At 41.6% G+C, this 24831-nt stretch overlaps 2 protein-coding genes across 14 annotated transcripts in view; one reads left to right on the top strand and one right to left on the bottom strand.

Annotated features, from left to right (window-relative positions):
• LOC147152569 (interleukin-1 receptor accessory protein-like 1) overlaps positions 1–11874 on the top strand; it is a 217925-nt gene extending 206051 nt beyond the window's left edge. For both annotated transcript variants that reach the window (XM_086048551.1, XM_086048550.1), the window contains 3 exons: positions 3269–3439; positions 5593–5637; positions 7944–11874. In XM_086048551.1, coding sequence (XP_085904677.1) covers positions 3269–3439; positions 5593–5637; positions 7944–8671 — 944 coding nt within the window. In that variant the 3' untranslated portion in view covers positions 8672–11874. The remainder of the gene's footprint in view (positions 1–3268; positions 3440–5592; positions 5638–7943) is intronic.
• Positions 11875–16823: 4949 nt separating this feature from the next.
• The window catches only part of LOC147152567 (peripheral plasma membrane protein CASK-like), a 49947-nt gene continuing 41939 nt past the window's right edge, over positions 16824–24831 (bottom strand). For 5 of the 12 annotated variants that reach the window (XM_086048537.1, XM_086048533.1, XM_086048535.1 and 2 more), the window contains 7 exons: positions 24660–24775; positions 23887–23967; positions 23727–23807; positions 23379–23581; positions 18793–18876; positions 18561–18590; positions 16824–18395 (listed from right to left, as the gene is read on the bottom strand). In XM_086048537.1, the coding sequence (XP_085904663.1) occupies positions 18219–18395; positions 18561–18590; positions 18793–18876; positions 23379–23581; positions 23727–23807; positions 23887–23967; positions 24660–24775 (772 nt within the window). In that variant the 3' untranslated portion in view covers positions 16824–18218. The remainder of the gene's footprint in view (positions 18396–18560; positions 18591–18792; positions 18877–23378; positions 23582–23726; positions 23808–23886; positions 23968–24659; positions 24776–24831) is intronic. The other 7 variants (XM_086048538.1, XM_086048542.1, XM_086048544.1 and 4 more) reach the window with 3 other exon arrangements.

Raw genomic sequence — 24831 nt, 5'->3', positions numbered from 1 at the left:
ACTGAAACAGTCACGACCAAAACCTACAGAAAGGTTTCGGGTGTGACATATTGGGGTCTTTAATGACAATATGATGTTTATTTTTGAATAAAGTAAGTTTTAAATAATATAATACATAGATACATATGCCATACATAGATCTCTCTGATTTTAACAATATTCTATTTCATATTTTATCTTTATTTGAAGGGAAAAAACACCAAAATGCCAAAAAGCCTAGCAGAGAGATTGACTGTACTTTTACTATATTTGTGTCCCTTAGATATGGTGCAACATGAATACAATAAAAGTTTTTCTGAAATAAAATACAAATTTCACACATTTTGCAACTCTGAATTTGAACCAATTCAGTAGAATGGCCCATATACACATCAATGCCTTGGTACGCTTTTATTTTGAAGTTGTTCCCAGCAGCGTGTTGCAGTGTAAGGCTGACTTGACTGTGTTTGGGACGTTTATGTTACCATTACAAACTGTCACTACTTGAACACACAGACGTCCTGAAATAATGTTTAGTCGCTAATTAAGGGCGCAAAAAAAAATACTTAATTACACAGACACTACATTGTGCAGCTCCTGTTGCCAGCATTTCGTGGCAGCTCCAACATTAGCGACTAATGACTAGCGACTAGCAGCTAGCAGCGATCAAGTGCCGCATATAGGCTGGTGAGAGATTGTGTTTCAAAGGCAGTTCAATAGGCGTAAATGACTCTGCACACTTTGATGCTGACAGCATGGCACAGTTACCGTTCCTAATGATCACAAACCAGTCTTACTCAAGTGTTGTTTTAGCTGACAAAATCACTACTGTGGCTCTGATGTCACTTTGTTCAACAGCTGAGAGCGCTATGCAAGAGGTTATTAATTAAGTGGTATGCGGAAGTAGAGGTGACAATCTGGAGTGGCAGCGGGTAGTAAAATGAAAATAACTAATTTATTTTCTCTTGGTTCTGTTCCGTTTTAATCAGCAAAGTTGCTGCCGCGTTAAGAAAGAATATGCTCAGGTACATACATTTACATTTCAAAATCGTTCTGTATATGCAGTAAATATCTCATTTTTTAAAATAGAGTAGATTAGTAGTAGATCTTAGTAGAGATGAATAGAGCTTATAGTCCGGAAAATACTGTAATCTGTCTTTAACCAAGCAAAAATTGAAATAACTATATTTTTTATCCGGACACCCGATTATTCAATAGAATTTTCAGTAGGATATCCGAATACTAAAATATTCGCAAGCTGCAATCTTAATTTCAATTCACTCAAAATTTAATGATTATAATCAGTGGCATAACGATTCAAGAGAATCAACTACAAAGTTCCCCTTACTTCATTGGCAGTGTGTGCTTTCAGAGTTAAGTGTGCTTAGAGAGCATCAAACTTAATGAAGCCTGGAGACACGGCGCATATTACGCCTCTGCTTCAGCTGACGCTCACCACTACAAGTTCAGGAGTTCACTCCGTAACCGCGGGCTCTCGGTGCGCTTGCGTATACAGCACCCCCACACCCTCGAACCTCTCCATCTCTGATACAGCCAGTGCCAGTGTTGCACTAATGTAGTTCCTCCGCGTCAACTCCTGAGGATGCACAGCTGTTCCGTTGTAGATACTTACGACTGACTTATACAGTAGCAATGCTGCTCGTATCCGTGAGCACTAACCAGTGTTGAAATCACAGCTATCTGATTAGATGTTTATTTCTGTCGCTGACATTGCCACATCTCAATTTTAAACAAAAATTCTTACATTTTGCAGCTGGTGAACCCAGAAAAATAAAGCACACCTGTTTGGAACAAGTAACTTTGATCACATTTGAAGCTGTTGAGAAATGCATGTGGATAACGTACAACATTCGTTGTGGGAATGAGTGTCTCTCAGTAGGCAATTTTGCAGTGCATGTTAACTGACGTGGCATGGAGTGTTGAAATCAACCCAAATCTCCCAGTTTTTAAAGTATCAGAGTCGTGACAGCAACAATTTTATACATCACAATAGATGTCCCGCACAGTTTTGGTTTCTGACATGTGCAAAATTTTTTATTGAACAAGGCAGCATAGGCTCCCCCCCCCCAAATTATATGTGAATTTGTCAAATGACTACACAATTAAACACGCACACACACACACACGCACAAACCCCCATTTTGATTGATTGCAAAGGGAGTATAGGTCAATCACTTAGCACTGGGAAACAAAAAACGTTTGATGATATTTGTCATTTGATTGACGTAGAGGGCTAGTCTGACGCATGCTTGTGCAAGTGGTGTAAGTACAAAGTTTTAGCAAGTTGCCAAGTTAGCCTTCAAATGTTCTTCCACTTAAGGAAGAATATATAAATGAGTCGGGAAGCTGGACAAAGTAAGAAGGCAGAGCACTTCCGTGCAGAAGAGGTCTGTTTATCACAATGTCCAACTCGGAGTGCGTTGCTGTCTAGGTAAATAAGTGAGCTGAGGAAGATTAAGGTGGAGGAACACGAATCCCAGTTGTCCCAACAGCAGTCCTTTGTAGTCGTTTTTCACACAGCTGACTACAAAAGTGAAAGTAGCCACTGAAGTGTCTTTCCAGGTGAGTCACTGCATCGTTAAGCAAAAGAAGTCCAGTTTAGAGAGATGGTACCAAAGGCATTCACTGAAGCAGCTGTCTCGTTGTTCCGAGACTTTAAAAACAAACCTTCAATTGAAGCCCTCCAGCTATGAAGAACTACAGTCATGCAGCGCAGTGAAGCAATGACAGCGCTATTCGGCTCCACTTATTGATGTGAGTCAGCCTTTTCCCCACATAAAGATTATTTAGTCTCCAAATACCGTTCCAGCATGACTCATGATCATTGGAAAGTGTGCTTGTGGCTGACTATCAGCAGCTTATTTGTTCATAATTCAATATATTGTAATTGCTAGCCTATTAGCATAATTGCCAAAGTCATTTTGAATGTCTTCTGAAAACAAGAAAAGAGTCCAGTTGCCTTGATTCAACTTTTGCAGACAACCACAACCTGAATGCTCGAGGGTCTACACACCGACATAAATTAAAACACAATGTTGTTGTTAGCGAGCACAATATGGCATTTTTTAGTGCCATTGTGATAGACACTTAGCAATGACTAAGGTAATAATAAGGTTAGGCTAAGAATTTTTCAATTCCAACGAAAAAATATGGTTCATGTGTGTGTGCGTGCTTCTATTCGGGGGGGGGGGGTGCGTGTGTGTTTATGGGGCGCCAAAGGGAGCAACAAAAAGTCCTGACAGATTTGTATGCACATATGCTCCTACAGATAGCAAAGACTACGACGCCTACCTATCCTACACAAAAGTCGACCCCGACCAGTGGAGCCAGGAGACTCGAGAGGAGGAGCGCTTTGCCCTGGAGATCCTGCCCGACGTGCTGGAGAAGCATTATGGGTATAAACTCTTCATTCCAGACAGGGACTTGATCCCCACAGGAAGTAAGCTCTCCCTCCGTCACGATGTGTCACATATTGTGTGGCTTGCTGTCTGCACAGTGGTGCCGTGGCGTGTTTTCTTTTGCTACTGCGCCGTAGCAAAAGTGGCCTCAGAAATTTGTCAGAGCTGAGCTCAAATGGATAGAGATCATGGAGGGTTCAACGGCGTTCAAACATACAGAACACTGTTTATTTGAAAAGTTGCAAAAACGTACGTATAGGAGATGAGAGGTGCTGTTGTTGTTTTATTCTTATTATTATTGCTTTTAACATTGAAGGGACATTTTTACCAAGAGGATTTGCGTGAACTCCAAAATATATAACTGCCAGGATGACGGTCAGGTTCTATCCATTATTAAAAATGAAAAAAAAAAAAAAAAAAAGCAACATTTTGGCATAGCGATGCAAGGAGCAGGAAACTGCACCTCTACTGATGCCGTCCATGGTCCCGATCCAGTTCTTACTCACCGCATGCTACTCAGTCCATGTGCATGTTCTGAAACATTTCTCTGGAAGGCCCCGCATCAGGCCACGCCCACCCCCAAAGGACTCCCCTGCCACCACCTCCATTACCTTTTTATCTCTGATGGACTTAACATGTCGATGACTCGGATGGCATCATCATGATACTTGCACCCACCTGCCGTCACACGCTCAGCACCATCATTCATTGTGCTTCTCTAGGGCATCATTCCAAGGTCAGAAATTCTGACTCGGAATTTGTCCTCAATGTGATGTGGCCCTAATATGGTGAAAGTGGCGTATAAATGCAAGGAGTTTGGTAACTTTCTGTTGTCCAGAATTGGATTCAATCCAATTGCACAAATGCCATTACAGTGTTCCCATGCCGATTCGGGAATTCGCCAATTCGCTGATACCTTTTCCAGAATCTATCCTCTATCATTCAGAGAAAACTCTCACCTCCATCCAGTCCAATAGGAAACAGTTTTTCTATTAAACAGGGCTTTGGCGCCTCCTTGTGGCAAGCAATGATATTGAAGTGATCCGTCTCAACTGAGAAATAAGCTTTATACATTCAGTTTAGCAGAGGAACCCGAGGAAATTGTGAGTAGTGACTCTGGACATACGTGTTCTTTGGGTTCTTTTTGTTGTTGTTTTTTAACCAAATCATTTGTAAGACATTTATTTTTAAAAGTAATGTTGTGAGATAACTTGAATGTAAGATGAATGTAGGCAATTATAAATCCTATTGAAGCAAACATAATTAGTCACGGTTTGTTTCTATTCTCGGCAGGGCTCGGTTCTCCCCACACACAAATGGTCAAGAATTACTCAAGTCAACTCAACTTTATTTCTACAGCACTTTCATAACAGCTGCAGCTGTAACAAAACATGCATGACGTCACTCACGTCTGCTACAGTACAAGCAAACTTTGAAAGTAAACAAGCAACTTTAGTGTCCATTAGTGAGTAAGATACACACATAAGGGAAGAATGGTTCAATTCTCCAGTTCCAATTAGATCCTCTGCACTTTACTTTTCAAACGCCGACTCCTCTCCACATCTGTTCCGTTGCCCCATGTTGACGCTCCTCTCTCCTAATCCTCAGAATTACGGGAATTACTGTATACTTGCGATGAGTAACGTATAATGTCAATTTATTTTCAGTATAGCATACTTGACACCAGGGGCGGAGCCATGTGTGGGCACAGGCCCACCCAGATTGACAGACTGCCCACCCAGTGAGATTCATGAACAAATATATATCTTTAAATTATCATTAAATTCTTATTAAATTATTTCTTAATTTGCGTTTTGTTGTGTTTTTTATTTTATTGAATGTTAAGAATGACTTCATTGTGGTTGTCTAAGGAAAATCTGAACTTCATATTATTCAGTTGATCATTCTATTTGAATACACAATGTGTCGGGACAGGAGCATTGTGCTCAGTGAGAGAAATATAACATAGAGCCCACCCATTAGCCACGTTCTGGCTCCGCCACTGCTTGACACTCCTCTGCTTTTCTATGCTACACATCCCATATTGAATCCGAATTGACTGATTGGCACTGCTTAACGCCACGCCGTTGGCTGCGGGCAGTTCACGCCACAACACGTCCCTACATTGACAGAGTTGCTTGTGATGACTGCAAATTTATTCGTTACCTTTTCAATGTTGAATATTTATGTTTAGGTTTCACCAGTGATCATTTCCAGGATGACACCAGACTACTTCGAGGTACTTTTTTCCTCTTTGTGTCGACACAGGAAGAGCAAGTATTTTGGATGTGTACAAGAACAAGAAATCCAATTTTGGGGTCTAAAACAGTTTTGATGCAATCAACTTGGACTCCCCAGTAAGGGTGTGCATCTCTCCACAAAAGACAATACGGTTTTCGATAAGTTAGGTGCGAAGCGATTCAAGGACGGTTCGATTTGAAAGCGGAAGGATTCGTTTCGACCCAGTGAGATTACGATTCGATTCGATATAGTATGGCTCAGTTCGATAGTGTATGATGTAATTATTTTGTTGTTGTTATTTTACACAAATTTGAATTAATTTGCCAGTACTGTAAATGTGCCAATTCCTTCTAAGATATATCTCTCCAATAAAATACTATTCGATACGTATCTTTATAGATTTCAAAGTGGAACAATTCGATTCGATCCACTCGCACTTTTTAAATAAAAACCAATTTAAAAAAGCGGTTTTCCGGTTCAAACCACTTTTTGTTACACTGCTACTACCCACTGTCACCCATGGAGCTGTTCAAGCGTACTGCACTCTGTTTTGTTAGGTGTTAGTTAACACTGTCATTATCTATGAGAAAGCTAATACAACTGCCGAATGCCAAACTAACTCAGGTTTGACCTACCTATCGTGAATAATATAATGGTGACATACTATACACATTTTCGTGCAATAAGCATAGGCACAACAACAATAATTGTTTGCATTAGTTAGCAACAAAGGCCAATTTTGCTTCACATTCATTTTTAAAAGGGCCATAATGATTTGAATGTTATATTAAAAAGGCTACTTGTTTCAGCTGCATATATGACCATTAAAAATGATCACATTTAATAGGCCTACAATGCAAAACACATTCAAGAGCTAAGTAGCCAGCCATAGCAAACATAGTAGCTGTGCTATTAGCTAGTGCTAGTACCTTACTCGGGATTACATATATAGCAATACATTTAAACTCTTATGACAACATTTATTTGGGTGGAGTCTAATTAAGTCTCACACCCTCAACTCCCCTTGATAATAAATGTTCATCTTACCTCGATATGTTTTTTCAAGTTCCATGGCTAGTTTTTGAAAAACATTGGCTCAGGTGTCAAATCCAGGTCCAGAAAGTAAAAACCCTGCCACAATTTGACTTTAGCCACAGGTACTGTACTTCTACTCAACCGGCAGGTAAACAAGCTCTCCGGAGTAGAAGCACCTGTGACTAAAGTCAAACTGTGGTCATCAAGGTTTCGAAGATATGGACAACATCAAGATCGCCGCGACGATGGAGCTGCGGAGGATCTTGGAAGAATCCCTCCAGGAATGCACAAGGCGCGGCAAGGAAATGTTACACTCCAATAGGGATTACTTACAAGGGGAAACATTAAGTTGGGGGTTTGGACTTGAAATTCGTCTTTTGTGACACTAATCCTAGAACCTTGCAAGGGAAGTGATGAGTTGGTAATAAGCAAAACTCGCGACCATGGAGCTGCAAGGCCAAGAAAAGCAAGGCACGGTTCATATGCTCAAAGTGCAGTTGAAGATTAGACAGAATGACAAATTGTGAGAATGGCTAACAGCTGGAATTAGCCTGCATGCCAATCTATTATCAAACACAAAAGACCCTTTTCCGCAAGTTGCCCAGTTTGGATTCCATTCTGTACAGTCAACTATATTTAGCGTTTCATTTTTCAAAGATATTTTGATCCCCTGCTATAGCATGAAAGGTGGCGCTAGACACACTGGCCGAGATTCATCACACAAAAGGCCTTTTTCCTCAAGTGTGTCTTCTTGCAATACGCGAAAGAAGAAGAAAGTAATGAATGTTGTCCTTTACTGTTTCATGTTTCCCTTATCTGTTCAATTCATTTCTGTCACACTGCTTGGATGTCAGTTAGTGGCTGACGCAGCTCGTACTGTGTCACATCTTGCCTACAAACACCAACATTAAACGCAAATCAGTGTGTTTATTGTTTGAAAATGGACCAAAGTTTACACGCACTATGTTTTTAGTCAACATGCTGGCAGAGGAGTCCCTGTTGGCTTGCTCGTCTTTGGTTTTAGGTTTAGCGGTTTATTGTCGTGAACCAACTGAGCCCCCCGGCCCTGTGCTAGGTTTGGATGTGTAATTCTGTCTAACAGTCCTCTCAAACTGGGTAAACAATCATATTTGATCCGCGTCCCCAGAAGCCATTAAGACTCTTTAAAAAGACCGCAATTCAGGTTGTTAGCATGCCAACAAAAATGCAAATAGCATCTCCAAAACCACAGGAAGTGATTGCGTGTCTTTTTTGCGCATGTGCCTGCAGCTTACATCGAGGACGTTGCGCGCTGCGTGGACCAGAGCAAACGCCTCATCATCATTTTGACGCCCAGCTACGTGGTGCGGAGGGGGTGGAGCATCTTTGAGTTGGAGACACGTCTGCGCAACATGCTGGTGACAGGCGAGATCAAGGTCATCCTCATTGAGTGCGCCGAGCTGCGCGGCATCATGAACTACCAGGAGGTGGAGGCCCTCAAACACACCATTAAAACCTTGACAGTCATCAAATGGCGCGGCGCGGCCAGCAACAAGCTGGACTCCAAGTTCTGGAAGCAGCTCGTCTACGAGATGCCCTTCAAGCGCACCGAGGCCCTCGGCATCTCCCACGAGCAAGTGCTGGATGTGAGCGAGCAAGGGCCCTTTGGTGAGCTCCAGGCGGTATCGGCCATGTCCATGGCGGCCGCCACCTCCACCGCCATGGCGACGGCGCACCCGGACTTGCGCTCCAACTTGCACAACTCGTACCACGCCCAGATGAGACAGAAACACTCCTACCGCAGTTATGACTACGAGCTGCCACCGAGGGGCACTCTCGCGCACCTGTCGACCAGCCGAAACCAGCACACGTATTGCAACATCCCCATGACGCTCCTCAATGGACAGCGGCCGCAGTCCAAGTCGCCCAGGCAGCGAAGTTTAGAGGAAGGCCACGGCAACAACGCCATGCTGCCGCTTCTGCCCCGAGAGACCAGCATATCCAGCGTCATCTGGTGACACACACCCCTCACCGCAACGGAGGACATCCAGGAGGCAGGGATGGATTGCTTTTGCGATCAGGGTATCATTCGTTCTTTCCTTTTTCAATTGGCAATGGAAATACAAAAACTAAAAAACAGCCTTTTTCAACCTTTTTTTATACCGTTTTTTTTATTCCAACGTAAAAAAAAAAAGAAAAGAAAATATGCCAGATAGTTCACAGCCCAATTTGAGGCCCATATCTAAATTCCAAAGCCAGTGACTCCGAAGAAGGAACATGACAATTGCCAATCGCCTTTGTCTTTCCGATCACATTGTTTTCAACACAATCATGTCCACATGAACACCACAGATGGACCAGTAGGATTGGGGCAAATCATTTCATCACCGCCGTTATTTTCAGTTTTCGCGCAACCATTATGCAATGATCCACCAAGAAATGTTTGAGTATGTTGAAACATATTTACAAGCTGTTTCTGACCGCAGCGAACACATTTCTTGCATGTCAGACATGAAACAGAATATAGTTGCCTTTCAAACACGTTTGTCCCGGATAAAATATGGCTGACAGCTCACTAAAAGGCTTGTGGTCGGAGTCCAGACTCCAGACTGATTGGTGGCAGCGACATGGCTTTTCTCATGCTGTGACCAAACTTCCACATCACGTAAACGTGACCAATTAAATCCAAAGTCAAATTCTCTTGCAACTGCGGCCTGCATTTAAATTGCTTTTTTTTTTTTTACCATTGAAACAAATTGAAAAAAAAACAAAAAAACTCAGGCACTTATTTGTTTTTTTTTTATTTTCAATTGTCAATTGAAAGTGGAAAGAACACAACGCATGGATTGTTTTGTCACATTGAACAACAAATGGGGAAAAAAGGGCAACTCTCACATTACTTAAGCCAACACCAGCTAATATGGCTGGACAATGCTGGAATACAGGGTCATGTACATAGTGTTTGTAATTCTTTGTAGCATTTGTTTTTATTGACGACATTCTCTGTCTTCTTTGTGTTTCTTTCTTTGCTTTTCTGAAGCTTGTGAAATAGATCACATACATTAAGTGTGTGTGCGTGTGTGGAGGGGGGGGGTTGTATCGATAATGGAGGGTGGGTGATTATCAGTGGTGGGATGGAGCAAAGTCTCGGCCGCTCCGACCGCTGAAAAGGACACAAACTCAGGAGTCACAAATCCCAATGGATGGCAGCGGTATCTGAGAAATACGGTGCTATATAGGCTTACATTGCTGTTTTCTTTGGGATAACACAGACTTATTTACTCTAACAAATGATTCTATCACAGAAAATTTTAATTGTGTAGTATTTTATGAAAAGAGTCTATTTTTGTAAAAGTGTGCGATAGAAGGACTTGAAGAGCAGAGCAGAGTTTTGTAATTCAGAGGGTCAAGCTCACCCCCTCTGATGGGTAATTCACTGTATGTCTTACATTGCAAAGCGTATATTACTGTTGAGAAGTCCTAGGCCACCTTATGTTGTGTTGTTTTAGCAGCCAATGTACCTCACAGTAGAGTGCATACCTCTGCCAGGCTCAGACAAAAATAATTCATGGAGGTTGTTAGAATCGGGATGCTATATTGACTCAACCACTGAAAATAGCCTGTTGCATCTGTACTTCTATCCAGATTCTCACCAAAATGTTTCTTCCTTTCCTCCAGCAAACTCACTGTTGTGCTAACGGTATTTGTTCGACTATTTCCTGTTTCCCAATGTTTCAAAATGCCCGTCGAGGAAAAAGGTCATTAAAACAACAGAACGAGTGAGGGCCTAAGACTTTTTCACAATATGTATTCCATCGTAACAAGGCGAGTTGCGACAGCACCTTGATGCAACAATGTCGTCGGCAATGTGGAGACAGAGGAAAGGCGAAGCCACATCATCACCCACAGCATTTGCTTCATGCGGTTCCTCCAGTCGGACCAGGGCTATGCCATCATTCCCTCCCTATATGACTGCTCTGCTATTCGAGCACCATTTCATTTGGCCAGCAGGGCAGATGTCAATTATATAGTAGTGCAAACATTCGGGCTTTGGCCTCCCAACTCAGGATGATGTCGTGTGTTCTCTGTATACGTTTTCTGTGTGAAAAGTGGGAATGCATCTGTGTTATGACTGCAACTTTTCTTTACTGTTTGCTTCAACTCATGGCAACATGAGCAGAATTGAAACGAATAGACTCCAGCACGGGAAGTGTTGCCATATCAAATAAATAAGTACATCTACATGATGTGATAATGCAACAAACTATGGAGTTCTTCTGCAGATATAACAGTTTCCACTCTCAGTAAAGACTTTGTTTTAGCTTGAGGAATGCATCTGTGGAAATGGATTGATGAGTTGAGGTCAGGATTCAAGTTCTTTCACACCAAATTCAACCAAGATGGGGTAATATTAATAATTAAGAACGAATAGATCCTTCTGACCCCTGACTGACCATAGCGGTAAGGATGTCAAACTAAACGAATAACTCAATCCAATGCATTTGTATTGTGCGTAATTGTGATAATTTATCTTAAGGCACCTGGAAATCAAACTCATGACATTTGAGAGGATTCATTCAGGTGTGTTATTTGTTTTGCTTTTTTTTTTTAAGAAAGCTAATATGAAGCATTAAAACAGAAGAAAGTGAACATATAAATCAAATGTTTCCTTCACTCGGTTTGCGGTGTGCCATTGGCTTCAGTGGCTTGTCCACCAAACAAAACGCTCTCTAACTTATTAGACCAGTAAGGTGCAATCTTCAGCAGTCTTGACTTGTTTGTTTCGTTGAGATTCAAGCTTTCCCGAAAGGACCCATGTTTTCATTTTTAAGAGGAAAATGTTTAATGCCAGAACTAATGGCGCATGGGCAGAGGAGTGTGCTTGTGACTCCGCAATGTAAAAATACAAAGATGAAGACAATCGAGCCATAATAATCCCCCAAGGGCATCACGAGGCAGTTGGCGTTCAGGAGGAGCTTAAAAGTCCCATTGCACCAATACATGTTGTAAGTGGACACCCATTTTTATATTACGGTGAATATTTGTGGTGACAATGGCTGTGATGAAGATGAGTAACAAATATATAGCACATAATTAATTGCAGGCACTTTCACGACAGCGGAGAGCCGATGGTCTCTTCTGTTTCTGGGTTATTTTCTATCATGTATCTGTAATGTACATGAAAAGAGATAATGCTATAAATAAAACACACTTGAAGTCACACAGTCTGAGTCATGTTTGTGTGTGTGTGACTGTGAAAGATCATTATCTAAACCGCCGTATTTCACTCAGCAGCAAACGCTTGTTGAGCGTCGCAAATTTGGGGTTTCGTCACGTGTTCGGATGTAGTTTTCCTTTTCGCAGACCATTTTTTCTTGTCTCATGGACATATTGAACATGCTTGCAAATTCATTGTTTGGCTAACAGTGGTAACACCCCAGTTAGCCTTTGTAAACCACCGTGTGTCTGTAACGTTCTTTTTGATTTGACAAAGAGAAAGACAAAGACCCTTCGGGGTTTTGAGGATGTCGTGGACGTTCATTCCGCGGTCCCAGCCGAGGAAGAAGTCCCATCAGTTTCAGAAGATGTTGCGTACCCCGCTGTTGCTGCTGAACTTGCAGGTGACTTCTCTTCCTCAACCGCAGGTGGCGGTGTGAAAAAACAAGAGGTCGAGCTATCTTTGGACATCGGCCGACAAACAAATGTTCTCTCGCTTTTTTGAAGACTAACTGATGTTTGACAACACGTTTGGACGAGTTCAAGGATGGGGTGAAGTAGATGGTCAAAGAAATATGAATATGACGGTAGCCCTGCACCAACTTGTAAGTGATACCGTTTTTTTGTTAACCAATCGCTCATTGTTGCAAAGCATCGCTAATAGTCCCTAATGACAGAGGCGACTGTGGTGTAAACGAAATTAGTTACACTACACTGAATTATCTTGTTGGTGACTGACATTTGGTCATGGACCTGACGTGACGTATGGACATGCGCTGTTGCCATGCAAGCAGTTTGAGTGTTGAGTAAAAGAAAAAGCTACCGACGAGCTAGCGGATGTCCCACGTTTCTTTTGTTCAATTAAAGAACATGACATGGTGTCAGAAGTGCTGTGAAGGTGTTAGAACAGGCCGTCCAAGGCAGTTGAGTGGGAAAAAGGAGAGAGGTGAACAAAAATGTCTAAAGAGGACGACGTTCAACAATTGATGGTAGGAGTTAGCACAGCGGCTAGCCCTCCCAGTGCCACAATTCGCATACAGCCCTTTGATTTCTCCAACCCGCACGAATGAACAAAGTGGGTACGGCACTTCGAGGGAATTCGACAGGCAAGCAATCTGTCCACATGTTCAGAGGAAAATCAGGTCAGTACATTAATATACTGCATGGGTGATGAAGCGAATGATGTCCTGACAGGATTAAAGATAACTGAGGTAGAACAGAAGGAGTACAATAAAGTGAGAGATGGCTTCCACAACTTCTTCATAGTCAAGAAAAATATTGTTTATGAGCGTGCACGTTTCAATATGCGCAAACAAGAGCCAAATGAGACTGTAGATTCCTTTGTCGCCGCCCTGCATGCGTTAGCGGAGCATTGCATTTACGGTGCGTTCATGACAAGCTCATAACAGACAGAATAGTAGTGAGTTTGGCCAATACGAAGCTAGCTGAGCGCATGCAAATGGTAAAAGGACTTGGACTTGGAAAAAGCTATGGCAGGCAATCCGAAGAGATCAAAAAGCAACAAACCACTCTGAGTGAAAGTGTGAAAGTGTAACATAATGCAAATGAATGTGAGCTCTGTAGATTGAGTCATTAAAAATAAGCATCGCAAAACAAAGTTTGAGTGAAAAAATAAAGCGGTGAATGCACAGCAACAAATTAAAGTTAAAAGCAAAGGCACACCCAACGTACTACAAATGCAGAGAATCTCGAGTCCTCACCCAAAACATGAGTGCCCTTCTGTAGACACATTAGTAATGTCCAAAGCATTGAGGAGAACGAGGAGCAACGTTTTTTCCTTGGACAGTTGAGATAAAGGTGAGACACACAAAAATGACGTTCAAACTCGACACTGGAGCAGATGTCACTGCAGTATTGGAGTCAGACTTGGAAAACTGTTTTTCCAAATCTAAAATGCCCAATCTCCAGCAGCCAGAGAAGCCATTGTTCGGCCCAGGAAGGAAACCACTGAAGGTTGCAGGATTCATAAAACTTCATCTTGCTGAGTTTAATCATCACTGCAGTGGTTTGTATGATGGGTCATTGGACGCTGTTTGAAACACCTCAATTAATCCCTTGTCTTCAACTATTGTATGTTGATTGGCCTGTAGTTCATCGCTATTCACTTTGTAAGAACATTCGTCAGCCTGTCGGTCGCAGACTTGCTCATATGTGGGCTGTTCTCGAGTTTAGTTTGGCGAAGAGCTTTGCAACGGCTTCGTTGCTATCATTAGCTGTGGCTTTAGTCGCAGCTGGTTACTTTGCATTTGTGTGGTTGGCTTGAACTCCTTGAAGTCCTTCTTACAATGAAGTCATATCACTCTGCTTTTATCAATAGTGCCATCAGGGCGTTTTTTAAATTTACCATTCATCAGACCAACAACGCTCACATGCGCCTCCATTTTCACATCTTATCGCTTCTCCTGAATTTGCCCTCCCACCTAAAATAGGAGCCTGTCAGGTTATGCCAAACACAATGACAGCCAATCAGTTTCCACTTCAGGGTGTGACATTGACCATTGTTTTTTTTTTTTTTTACACCCACTACAACTCAAGCACAAGCCCTATGCATCAAAATGGATCGTATCATCATACAGAAACAGATTAAAAATTAGATTGTGGTTAAAAAAATAAACCTTTTAACACTGACTGTACGTAATTAACTGATTGCAATTAATGCACTAATTTGACACTCCTAATATATATATATATATATATATATATATATATATATATATATATATATATATATGTATAAATATACATATATACATATATATACACTCAGCAAAAATATAACACTTGTTTTTGCTCCCATTTTTTGAGATGTTATGAGTTTAAAGGTCTAAAACCTTTTCCACATACACAATATCACCATTTCACTCAAATCTTGTTCTAAATCTGTGACGGTGAGCACTTCTCCTTTGCCGAGATAATCCAACCCACCTCACAGGTGTGCCCTATCGAAATGCTGATTATCCACCATGATTATTGCACAGGTGTGCCTTAGACTACCCACAATAAAAGGCCACTCTGAAGGTGCAGTTTTATCACACAGCCAATGCCACAGATTTCGCAAGATTTGGGGGAGCGCGCAATTGACATGTTGACAGCAGGAATGTCAACCAGAGCTATTGCTAGCGTATTGAATATTCATTTCTCTCCCATAAGCCGTCTCCAAAGGCGTTTCAGAGAATTTGGCAGTACATCAGACGAGCCTCACAACCGCAGACAAAGTGTAACCACACCAGGACCTTCACATCCAGCATGTTCACCTCCAAAGATCGTCTGATTTAGTCTGACTTAGTCAGGTGCTGAAACAATCGGTTTGCATAACCAAAGAATTTCTGCACAAACTGTCAGAAACTGTCTCAAGGAAGCATGCTCGTCATCCTCATTGGGGTCTCGACCCGACTCCAGTGCTTCGTCGTAACCGACTTGAGTGGGCAAATGCTCACACTTGATGGCGTCTGGCACGTTGGAGGGGTGTTCTCTTCAATGATGAATCCCGGTTTACACTGTTCAGGGCAGATGGCAGACATGGCGTCGTGTGGGTGAGCAGTTTTCTGATGTCAATAGTGTGGATCGAGTGGCCCACGGTGGTGATGAGGTTATGGTTTGGGCAGGCGTCTGTTATGGACGAAGAACACAGGTGCACTTCACTGATTGCATTGTGAATGCACAGAGATGGTGTGACGAGATCCAGAGGCACGTTGTTGTGCCATACATCCAAGAACATCACCTCATGTTGCAAGCAGGATAATGCACGGCCCCATGTGGCAAGGATCTGTCTACAATTCGTAGAAACTGAAAACGTACCAGTTCTTGCATGGCCAGCATACTCACCGGACATGTCACCCTTTGAGCATGTTTGGGATGATCTGGATTGGCGTATACGACAGAGTGTACTTCAACTTCTCACAGCCACTGAAGAGGAGTGGACCAACATTCCAGAGGCCACACTCGAGATGTGTTGCACGGCATTGGGCAAATGGTGGTCACACCAGATACTGACTGGTATTCTGAGTCCCCAGACACCAGCCCCTCCAATAAAACAAAACTGCACCTTTCAGAGTGGCCTTTTATTGTGGGCAACCTAAGGCGCACCTGTGCACCAATCATGATATCCACTATCTAATCAGCATCTTGATATGGCACACCTATGAGGTGGGATGGATTATCTTTTACTGTATATGAGAAGTGCTCACTATCACAGGTTTGGACTGGGTTGTAAACAATATTTGAGAGAAATGGTGATATTTATGTGGAAAAAGTTTTAGACCTTTAAGTTCATCTCATAAAAAAACAGGAGCAAAAAGTGTTGCGTTTATATTTTTGTTGAGTGTGTATATATATATATATATATATATATATATATATATATATACACATACACATATATATATATATATATATATATATATATATATATATATACACATATATATATATATATATATATACACATATATATATATATATATATATATACACATATATATATATATATACACATATATATATATATATATATATATATACACATATATACACACGTATACTGTATATACATTTCCAGTGTGTATTTTACAGTGTGTATTTCCACATAGGCCTCTCTGTTCGATTAGAAGTTGAAAAGAGACAACTCATTAAAATACTGCTATCTCACATGGACGAGTGCTGCCGTTGCATGTTAACAGCCATCATGTACGTTTCTGTAAATGTCACTGACAATATCCATAATTGTAAAATAAAATGTTTGTCAACCACAATATTGTGCAATACCTTTGAGCCTGGCAGTGTTTCGCCCCTCTGGCGAAAGGAGCATGGATGACATTCAATTTTGATCATGCACACCGTCGTCATTGCACTCATTTCTTTCCCTGCATCAACATGGAGTGCAACACTGCCAAACCACAATAAAGTCAAGTCACTTTGCTTTCACACATTCAATTCAAGATAATGTATATATTCTTTTCTTTACAAAATGAAATAACAAAAAACAACATGTCATCCACAAGAGCTGCTTTGGACATTTACAGAAGTCATTTACACACGAGTTAAAATGAGAACACTTGAAGAGGCACAAAAGCAACTGTACTCTCGAAAATAATCATGACGACGTCACTTGTGTGACGCGAAAGCATTGTGCTACTTCTGGTAAAGCGTCAACATTATGTTAAACACTGAGCATCTTTTCAACATTATTAAACACTGGCTCTCTGTTGTTCACGCAAATGACACTCACCATTGAAACATTTACACATAAAATGTTGACTTAACTCACCCTCAGAACAAGAATACTTGTCTTTTTTTTTTCTTTTTATAAACAACTGTTCAGTTCCAAAACATCGGCTCTAACATTTGACACGTCCAACCTACGTGAAGTTTGACCCGCTTCTAGCACAGGCATGACTCCTTGCACACGAGTAATAATAACAGTGGTGTAGAGAAAAAAATGGCCCTGGTAGCCTGCCCAAGAGAAACTGGGGGTGTGCATAGATGTTACAAACCTCTTCCCCGTGCCTCTTTGGGGCAGTTTCTTTCAACTTTGCCTCTTTTTGCCTTCCACTTGAGTGCTAGATGTACCCGCGGGGTCACATACGGTGCTCCGTAAATGGAAGAGCGGGGCGCTAGCACACCAAAATGTGTGAGCCCACAGAATGATCTTCATTGTCCTTTTTGTGCAAATTCTGATGTAAACAAATACGACCACAGGTTGGGGAGGGACACGTTACGGGGGACAAGAGGTGAGTTGCCAAAACGTGCTCCTTTGACAAAATGGTGGAATAAATAAGAGGTTGGGAGAACGAAACTGCCAAGTTTCCTGTGCTTTTTGTTGGGTTTGGTGTCCAGCGACTGACTTGTGCACACTGTGGCAGCTTCTGATGTGCTTCAAAGTTCAATTGCTTGAGACGCGGGTTCCACAGAGTGCTTTTGAGGACCCATGCGCACCTGCTTAATGTCATACTTGCTATTGCCTCGTCAGTGTTATCAGTCATCCATTATGTTGAAAAGAAATGTACAAAATATAGACCACACCCCACGCAGCCTTAAACTATGTAAGGACAAAACTGTCTTCATCTAACATCTTTTAGCATTGATATCATTGCAGATAGATATGTATATATGTACACATTAAGGCCTTCAAGGCCATTGAGAGACAAAAAGGGCCAGGGTGGAGTCTTCATGAGGTGGCACAGTTATTTCTTGTCCTATTACAGCTTCATCTACAAACAGAGGATTTTGATCAGATGACATTCCAGGCGATTGCGCAGGCGTCACACTCGCATCCGTTCAGGAGCAGCTTTGAACGCCTCGGCGAGCTGAGCTCCTGCCGTCGCTGTGTCAGTACACCCAAGACACTGGGACCCACTGGGGGGTGTTGCACGCCAGCTCCACGGCCTCCTCCAGCAGCCGCAGGGTGTCGTCTATCTCGTTGTTGATGATGGTCTGATCAAAGTAGTGGGCGTACGTCAGCTGCAGCATCTCCGACTCTTTCTGGAGCCGCTGCAGGGAGTCATCCTGACAAAAACACACGGTAGCAATGAGGTAAGGAGCGGCTGTCTGTCTCCACGCAGCGAGGAGCTTGTCGGATGTGCCGACGACACCATCAAAAGGGCTCTTGGGATTTGATACTACACAGCCCACAAAGTCAAACGCGCACAAACATAGGCACTTAATACTTACAGGCAGTTTGCGACACCACTTGGGTACCTCCTTGCAAATGGAAAAAAAGGCATGCCAAAGAAAAGACAAACGTACTTAAAGCAAAGAGGGCAGGTGAGAAATGCAATGAGAAAAAGGACAAACAGCGGTGGTGTATGCATGAACACAGTCAGTGTTTGCACATACAAAAACACACAAATAAACGAAGGCCAAGCGAGTGCCGGGAAAGCCATACGAAGGCCGGTCACTCTACCTCTGTCAGGCCTGGCGTGATAGTGGGAGCTGCGATGAAGACGACATAGGGAGCAAACTCAGCCGTTCTGAGAATCTTTAGTGCCTAAAATGAGGAAGACACAGATAAAGACTAAACAAGATTGTAGTTTGCTTTGTCTCTATTACCAACGTTCACTGTTGTGTGTTGATGCCAAAAGTTGAGACTGATAACATTACAGGAAGTCCTCGATTTACGAACAAGTTCCGTTCCTATTTGAAAAAAACAAACTAAAATACTGTAACGAATTGGGTTATCTGTGTTGTTGTGGTGACATTTGTGTTTTGCTGAGTTGTGTTGTTTCCGGGTTTTCTGAATGCATCGCGCGACTCGCTGGATGGGAGGGGTGTGCGAGAGAAAGGAAGGAGCGGACGAGAGGAAGAGGGGACCCATCCGTGTGTGCTCATGACGGAATGTTTGTTGCTCCTTAGTTGGCGTCAGCTACGGCCCACAGTAGCCGTGTTGTAAAAATAAAAAAGGAGATAACTAAACTAACGTCTGACATTGTGTCTTTGGAAGACAATACAATACATTAAAATAAAAACATTAGATGCTATACTTACCATTACTGCTGAGAGGTGGATGGAGAAGCAGGAAGGGCAAAAAGGGCAAAAGGCAAAGATACTCTCGGCGCACAAACACAGACAAGCACTATGCACTTGCTAAGCAGAAACACTATGATGCTTGGGACAAAATGGCAGAAGAGGCACGGGCGTCATAAAGTCGAAACGTCATAGGTCGGGTATGTCGTAACTTGAGGACTTCCTGTATACCTTTTGTATGAAGTTGTTAAGTGGACATTTGTTCATTCCTGTTTAAATAATGCCACATGATTTTGTGCGAGCATGTTGTTAAAGCTACGTTTACATGATGTTCCCGGTGGCCATGGCATTATTTTTTTCCTTCTTATTCAAGTCTTGTCCATCACACCATCTGCAAAGAACCGTGTAGATGCTCAAACATGCACTACAGTTACGCATGTTCCATGTTTGATCCCTCACGACTCGTCACATCTTGTGGCTAAATGCGTTTGACAAAATGATAGCCCAAACGTTAGAAACAGGTGGTTGCTTTGACGCAGTAACCGTGAGTCAGTAGTGCTTTATGGCGAAATAAGCCGAGCCATTCAACATGTCGAGAAAGAAACGTTTCCAGAAATGCTGCTTTTTCAGTAGCATTACAAAAAACTAAATCAACGATATTATAGTTAATCATAGTCCATCAGATATAGAGTGGAAATAGTTGCAGTTGTCAATTTCCTTATATTAATTTAAGAAGGCTCAATTATGTTGACGTTGGGCTGAACAATTAATTGCATTTGCAATACAACCGTGATTTGAGAAAACGCGATTATGTAATTAATTGCGAAGGTTGCAGTTCGAATGGTCATTACTTTATTGACAGCGGAGGGGGCAAGGGGATTCACTGAACGCTAAGATAACACTGCCGCAGCTACAGCATGCTTGATCTTTTTCACCTCGCATAGTTAAAACGTCCCACGTGTGGGGAAAAAACCTCACCGTGTACGTGTTGTCTATTTTGTGATGTTTTGGCTGCCGTCGGAGCGCGGGTGTGAGGAAGTGTCTGTCATGGGGTCGGTGCGTGTCTTCAATTTACGTATGTTCGACGTTTGAGCACCAATACTCAGATATGAGTGTGCGGCCCCTTGAGCCACAACAAATAAAAACCCATCTGTGCAAATTTGTCCAGCGGTCAAAGGCGGTTAAAAGGATGAATTCGGCCGTATTAGGGCTGTGTAATCGAAATTCAATTACGATTTCGACTATTACACTCAACGATTACAAAATTGGCATAATCGTAAAAAATACGATTATTAATACTAATTTTGAGCTGTTTCGAGGCATGCGAACATGAGTTACTCCACCGCGCCGCCCTCTCCAAGCTATCTAGCTAGCTAGCCAGCGAGCTAGCCCGCACCCCGCACCCAGCAAGTCACACTGCACACGCTCCTACTCGATAACAGAATCTATTGTCCGGACAAGGCTTCCAAATATTTAGGGCACAGACTCCACTTCGCAATCGGCACGACCTTTATTTTAAATCACATATCATATGCAAATATACACTACTTTTACTAGCACAAAAATAGAAACCATGCTAAACATTATTACTGTGACTTAATTTTCTTGTGTAGTCTATAATATGAAGTCAATTTTTTTGTGTTCATTTTTGTATCAAATTGCTTCAAATGCAATTTGCAAACATATCATTATATTGTAATACAGTTTATATATGGCCTACTGTCATTTAGAAGTATTGTATAGATTACGAGTATGTAACAGTCCACATTTAAATTAGTTTGACCCAATCAGCATATTAAATTTATAATTTATAATTTATCGGAAGCAAATGCCTTTAACTTTGTTTACTATGTGTAAATATTACTTTAAAAACAAAACAAAAAGGCTCCAGACAAACGTCTAAATGTATAGATGAATAGCATGTCTCTTATTATGTCAAAATTGGCATTTTACTCCAAGCAGTTTACTACTTTGGCAATTTATAAGTGTATAACAAGTTAACTCGTTTGTTGATACAAGGAAACCATATTTTAATTTATACATTTGCACTTACATTTTTTTTAAATAATGAATTTAATAAATGTTGCTGGGTCCAAAACTTAAATTATAGCGTTTCAAAGCATTTTGTCTTACTATTTTTTTACATGTTTAAACCTGTTATTGTTTTGTAGCAAAAAATACACGTTTGAATGATTGTGATTTCAATTACTAACAAAATAATTGTGATTAATATTTTTTTCCCCCATAATCGCCGTATGGTCCGAACTAAAATACAGACAAAAGCTGTTGAGCCGCCGCCGAGTATATGGTTGGGCTGCCACAAACGATTATTTTGCTAGTCGACTAATCACTAACAGTAGTCGCGATTAGTCGACTAATCGGATAATATATAAATCGCGTCAAATTGCAGCTGCAAGCTGCTGGTCTTATAATAAGCATAATTCGCTCACAGCTTAAATTTTTTATGTACAAACTAATCATGAGGACAAGACGGTAGTACATTCAACGTGTATTCAACTTTGCAACTTAACCCGTCATTCGTGACATGTTTATAAATAAGGGAGCGACTTAAATTGATGGCAATACTCTGTAACAATATAAACCTCTAATAGTAGATAAACTGTCTTTCATTTGAATTATTACTTCATTTGCGTTTACCTGAGTATTCTATAATGCATAACAGATCTGATATTGTTTGTTGTAATAAAGATTAATTGTTGAAAAATACCATTAGAAAGTACCCTTGAAAAAAATAAAAAAATGCAACTCATATTGCAATTGCAATTATTTGGAAAAAAAAACAATTCGATTATTTTCCATAATCGTTCAGCCCTATGTTGAAGTCATAACCAACTCTGACACGGAGCACTTCACGCACCAATACTTTTGAGTACTTTACCGGTCTTGTGAAACTGTAAATAGACAACTTTATGATAACCAAATTGTTAGTTAATCATTTAGTTATTTACAAGGATAGACCAATAAAAACTGTGGTGTTGAATGTGATGCAGTGAAAAATTTGGTTGCACCTAATGTAACGTTTGTGCTTGTTTCTCCAGAGAACAAATTGCACCAGTGCAACCAGTGCAAAAAGTTACTCGAGAGCCCTTTGTCTATTCAATTTTGAAGCGGGCAGGTTGACATCAACGTTGATTTATTTTGAGAGGAGAATAAATTTACACCATACAAGCTGCACACTGACTGTTATACATCGGAACAAAGTGTAAATACTTTTCATGTGGTCCAGTGAAAAGATGAGGGATGAACTCACTCTTTTGAGATAATGTACTATGTATTTTACATTACGTTAGATCAAACGTAATGTAACGTTCAGGTCCAAATGTGGCCTGTGTTCAAATTTCGACCGGCCCACACCCTCTGGCATAAAATGAATAATGTGTGGCCTGTCAGTACTGTTGACCACAGTAGAAAATACACATGTACACATTCATATTTTTTTTATATTACTCTCGGGTGCTTTTGAAAATACACTCTGAGCTCGCCGTGTCTCTCCAAATACACCACTCTCAAAGTCGTGTTAGGTGTCAGCGTGAACCCCTCGCTACATGACCTTTGTGTGGCCCTTTCCCGCCCATTTCTAAAATAGAGACTGTAGTGAAGAAACAGAAAGTTGACAAGATGGGGCCGTAGCTAACAGGACATGTGGAAATGGGCAGATTTTCACTGAAATAAAAAACAATTGTGTCTGCCTAATTTGCTGAGAGACTGTGGCTATTATCAAGGAATTCAATAATCAAGAGTCGCTACCAGACAAAACATGCAAACTACGAAAAGAATGCCATGAAAATTTAAAGAAACTGAAATCTGAATGGTCGGCCCCCACACATTTTACCTCACCAAACTTGCAAAAGGTTTGGACACCCCTGCGTCAGATTATGGATATTTTCACAATTTCTTCTTGGAAAATGTACTCACAATCTCAACAAGTCACAGGTCAAACAGTTTCTTGGGGCGGTTTGAATTCGGAGTAATTTGTTGCCGTTCGCAGGTGTGATGCAACTTCACCTGTGGCTCTACATCCAGAATGGAGATCATGCCCTGAGCGTGGATCTGTCGAATAGTCTCCAGCCTGGTCCCGTACATGGCATCTTCATGGCTACCATACTCCAGGTAGTCATTGTTGCTGATGTCCTGCATCATCTGCTCATGAGATACAAAGTAATAGTTTTTTCCATTTTCCTCATCCTTCTTTGCAGGCCGCGTCGTGTCTGATGGAGAAATGAGGAAAAGGTTCAGCTTCATATATGAAAGTCAGGCAGGGCAAACATTTAGACAGCCGCATTACTGTACGCTACTGAGTGATGTGTGTGTGTGTGTGTGTGTGTGTGTGTGCGTGCATTGCGTATTTCTTACGAGGGATGGGGTAGGCAAAGCGGTCCGGATGTTTCGTGATAAGCGTGTTCTTGATGTGTCTCCTGCCAACTCCATGTGCACCTGAACGGAAGTACGGACGCGTGTGAAATGACAGCTTTGTCATCATTATTAGCGGAAAGCCTTCAGCAACCAGACTTACCAAGCAATACCAGTGTTTTCCTCTTGAAAGAAGGCAGTTTGACCACTTCCTCATATGTCACCAGATCTAGTTGATCAAACACTGTCAAAATAGAGGACAAACACTCACTCTTAATGTGTTGATAAAAGTAATACAAAGACTATTTCATTACTTCTAATCTGGGTCGGAGAACGACAACCGAAGCTAAACAATGCTATGCCGTTGACTCGAGCATTTTACTCCAGTATTTGACTGACAAAAACGGGTATTTGCATTCCAAGGTCAAACATACTAGGGAGGACGGCAGAGAGAAGAAGAGGAAGAAAACACAGAAGCTGGATTACAGCTCTCTGGGGTTACTTACTGTACATGCAGCCAAGTCATTGGGTATGAGACAGCATGAAACATGGGCAGAGGGTGGGAGTGCAAGGGTTAATAAAACACACTTGGAAATCAACGGAGGCAAAAATGTTGCATCCAAACAGATACATCCATTGGTTAGTCAAATATTACGCAGACTGAGGTGAAGGTCTTGGAGGCAAGAAGCAAGGCAAGGCGAGTGCACTGCACTTGACAGGACGCATTTCAAAGTCTAACAGCAGCATCTTGTGAGTGCAGATTAGCAATTAGCTCACAGTGCTGTGAAATGACTTCATTGTACAAAGACCCCGGACTTGTCAAATTGGATCAAGTACAGCTGCTAGATTCTAGAACATCACCTTCAAACGGCTACTGAGCCTCTGCTGTTTCCCGTGTCCTGTATGATATACTTTGACGTGAATGCACATGTTTACCTGCATTGTGCTTGGCCAAGTACTTGTCTTTATACTGTTTCTTCTTTTTGCCAAACCACGTGCAACTGGCTTGCTGTTCCTGTTTGGTCTTCTCCATGGCTATACACGCCACACGCCTGTGAACACCACATGACGAGTGACGCCGTCTGAAGCTAGGAGCCCGGGCTTGCAC

The sequence above is a fragment of the Filicampus tigris genome, chromosome 1 (assembly GCF_054856515.1).
Source record: "Filicampus tigris isolate MCC_2025a chromosome 1, RoL_Ftig_1.0, whole genome shotgun sequence".
Taxonomy (NCBI): Eukaryota; Metazoa; Chordata; class Actinopteri; order Syngnathiformes; family Syngnathidae; genus Filicampus; species Filicampus tigris.
The sequence above is the reverse complement of the archived record's forward strand: the minus strand, read 5'-3'. Positions and strand labels throughout refer to the sequence as shown.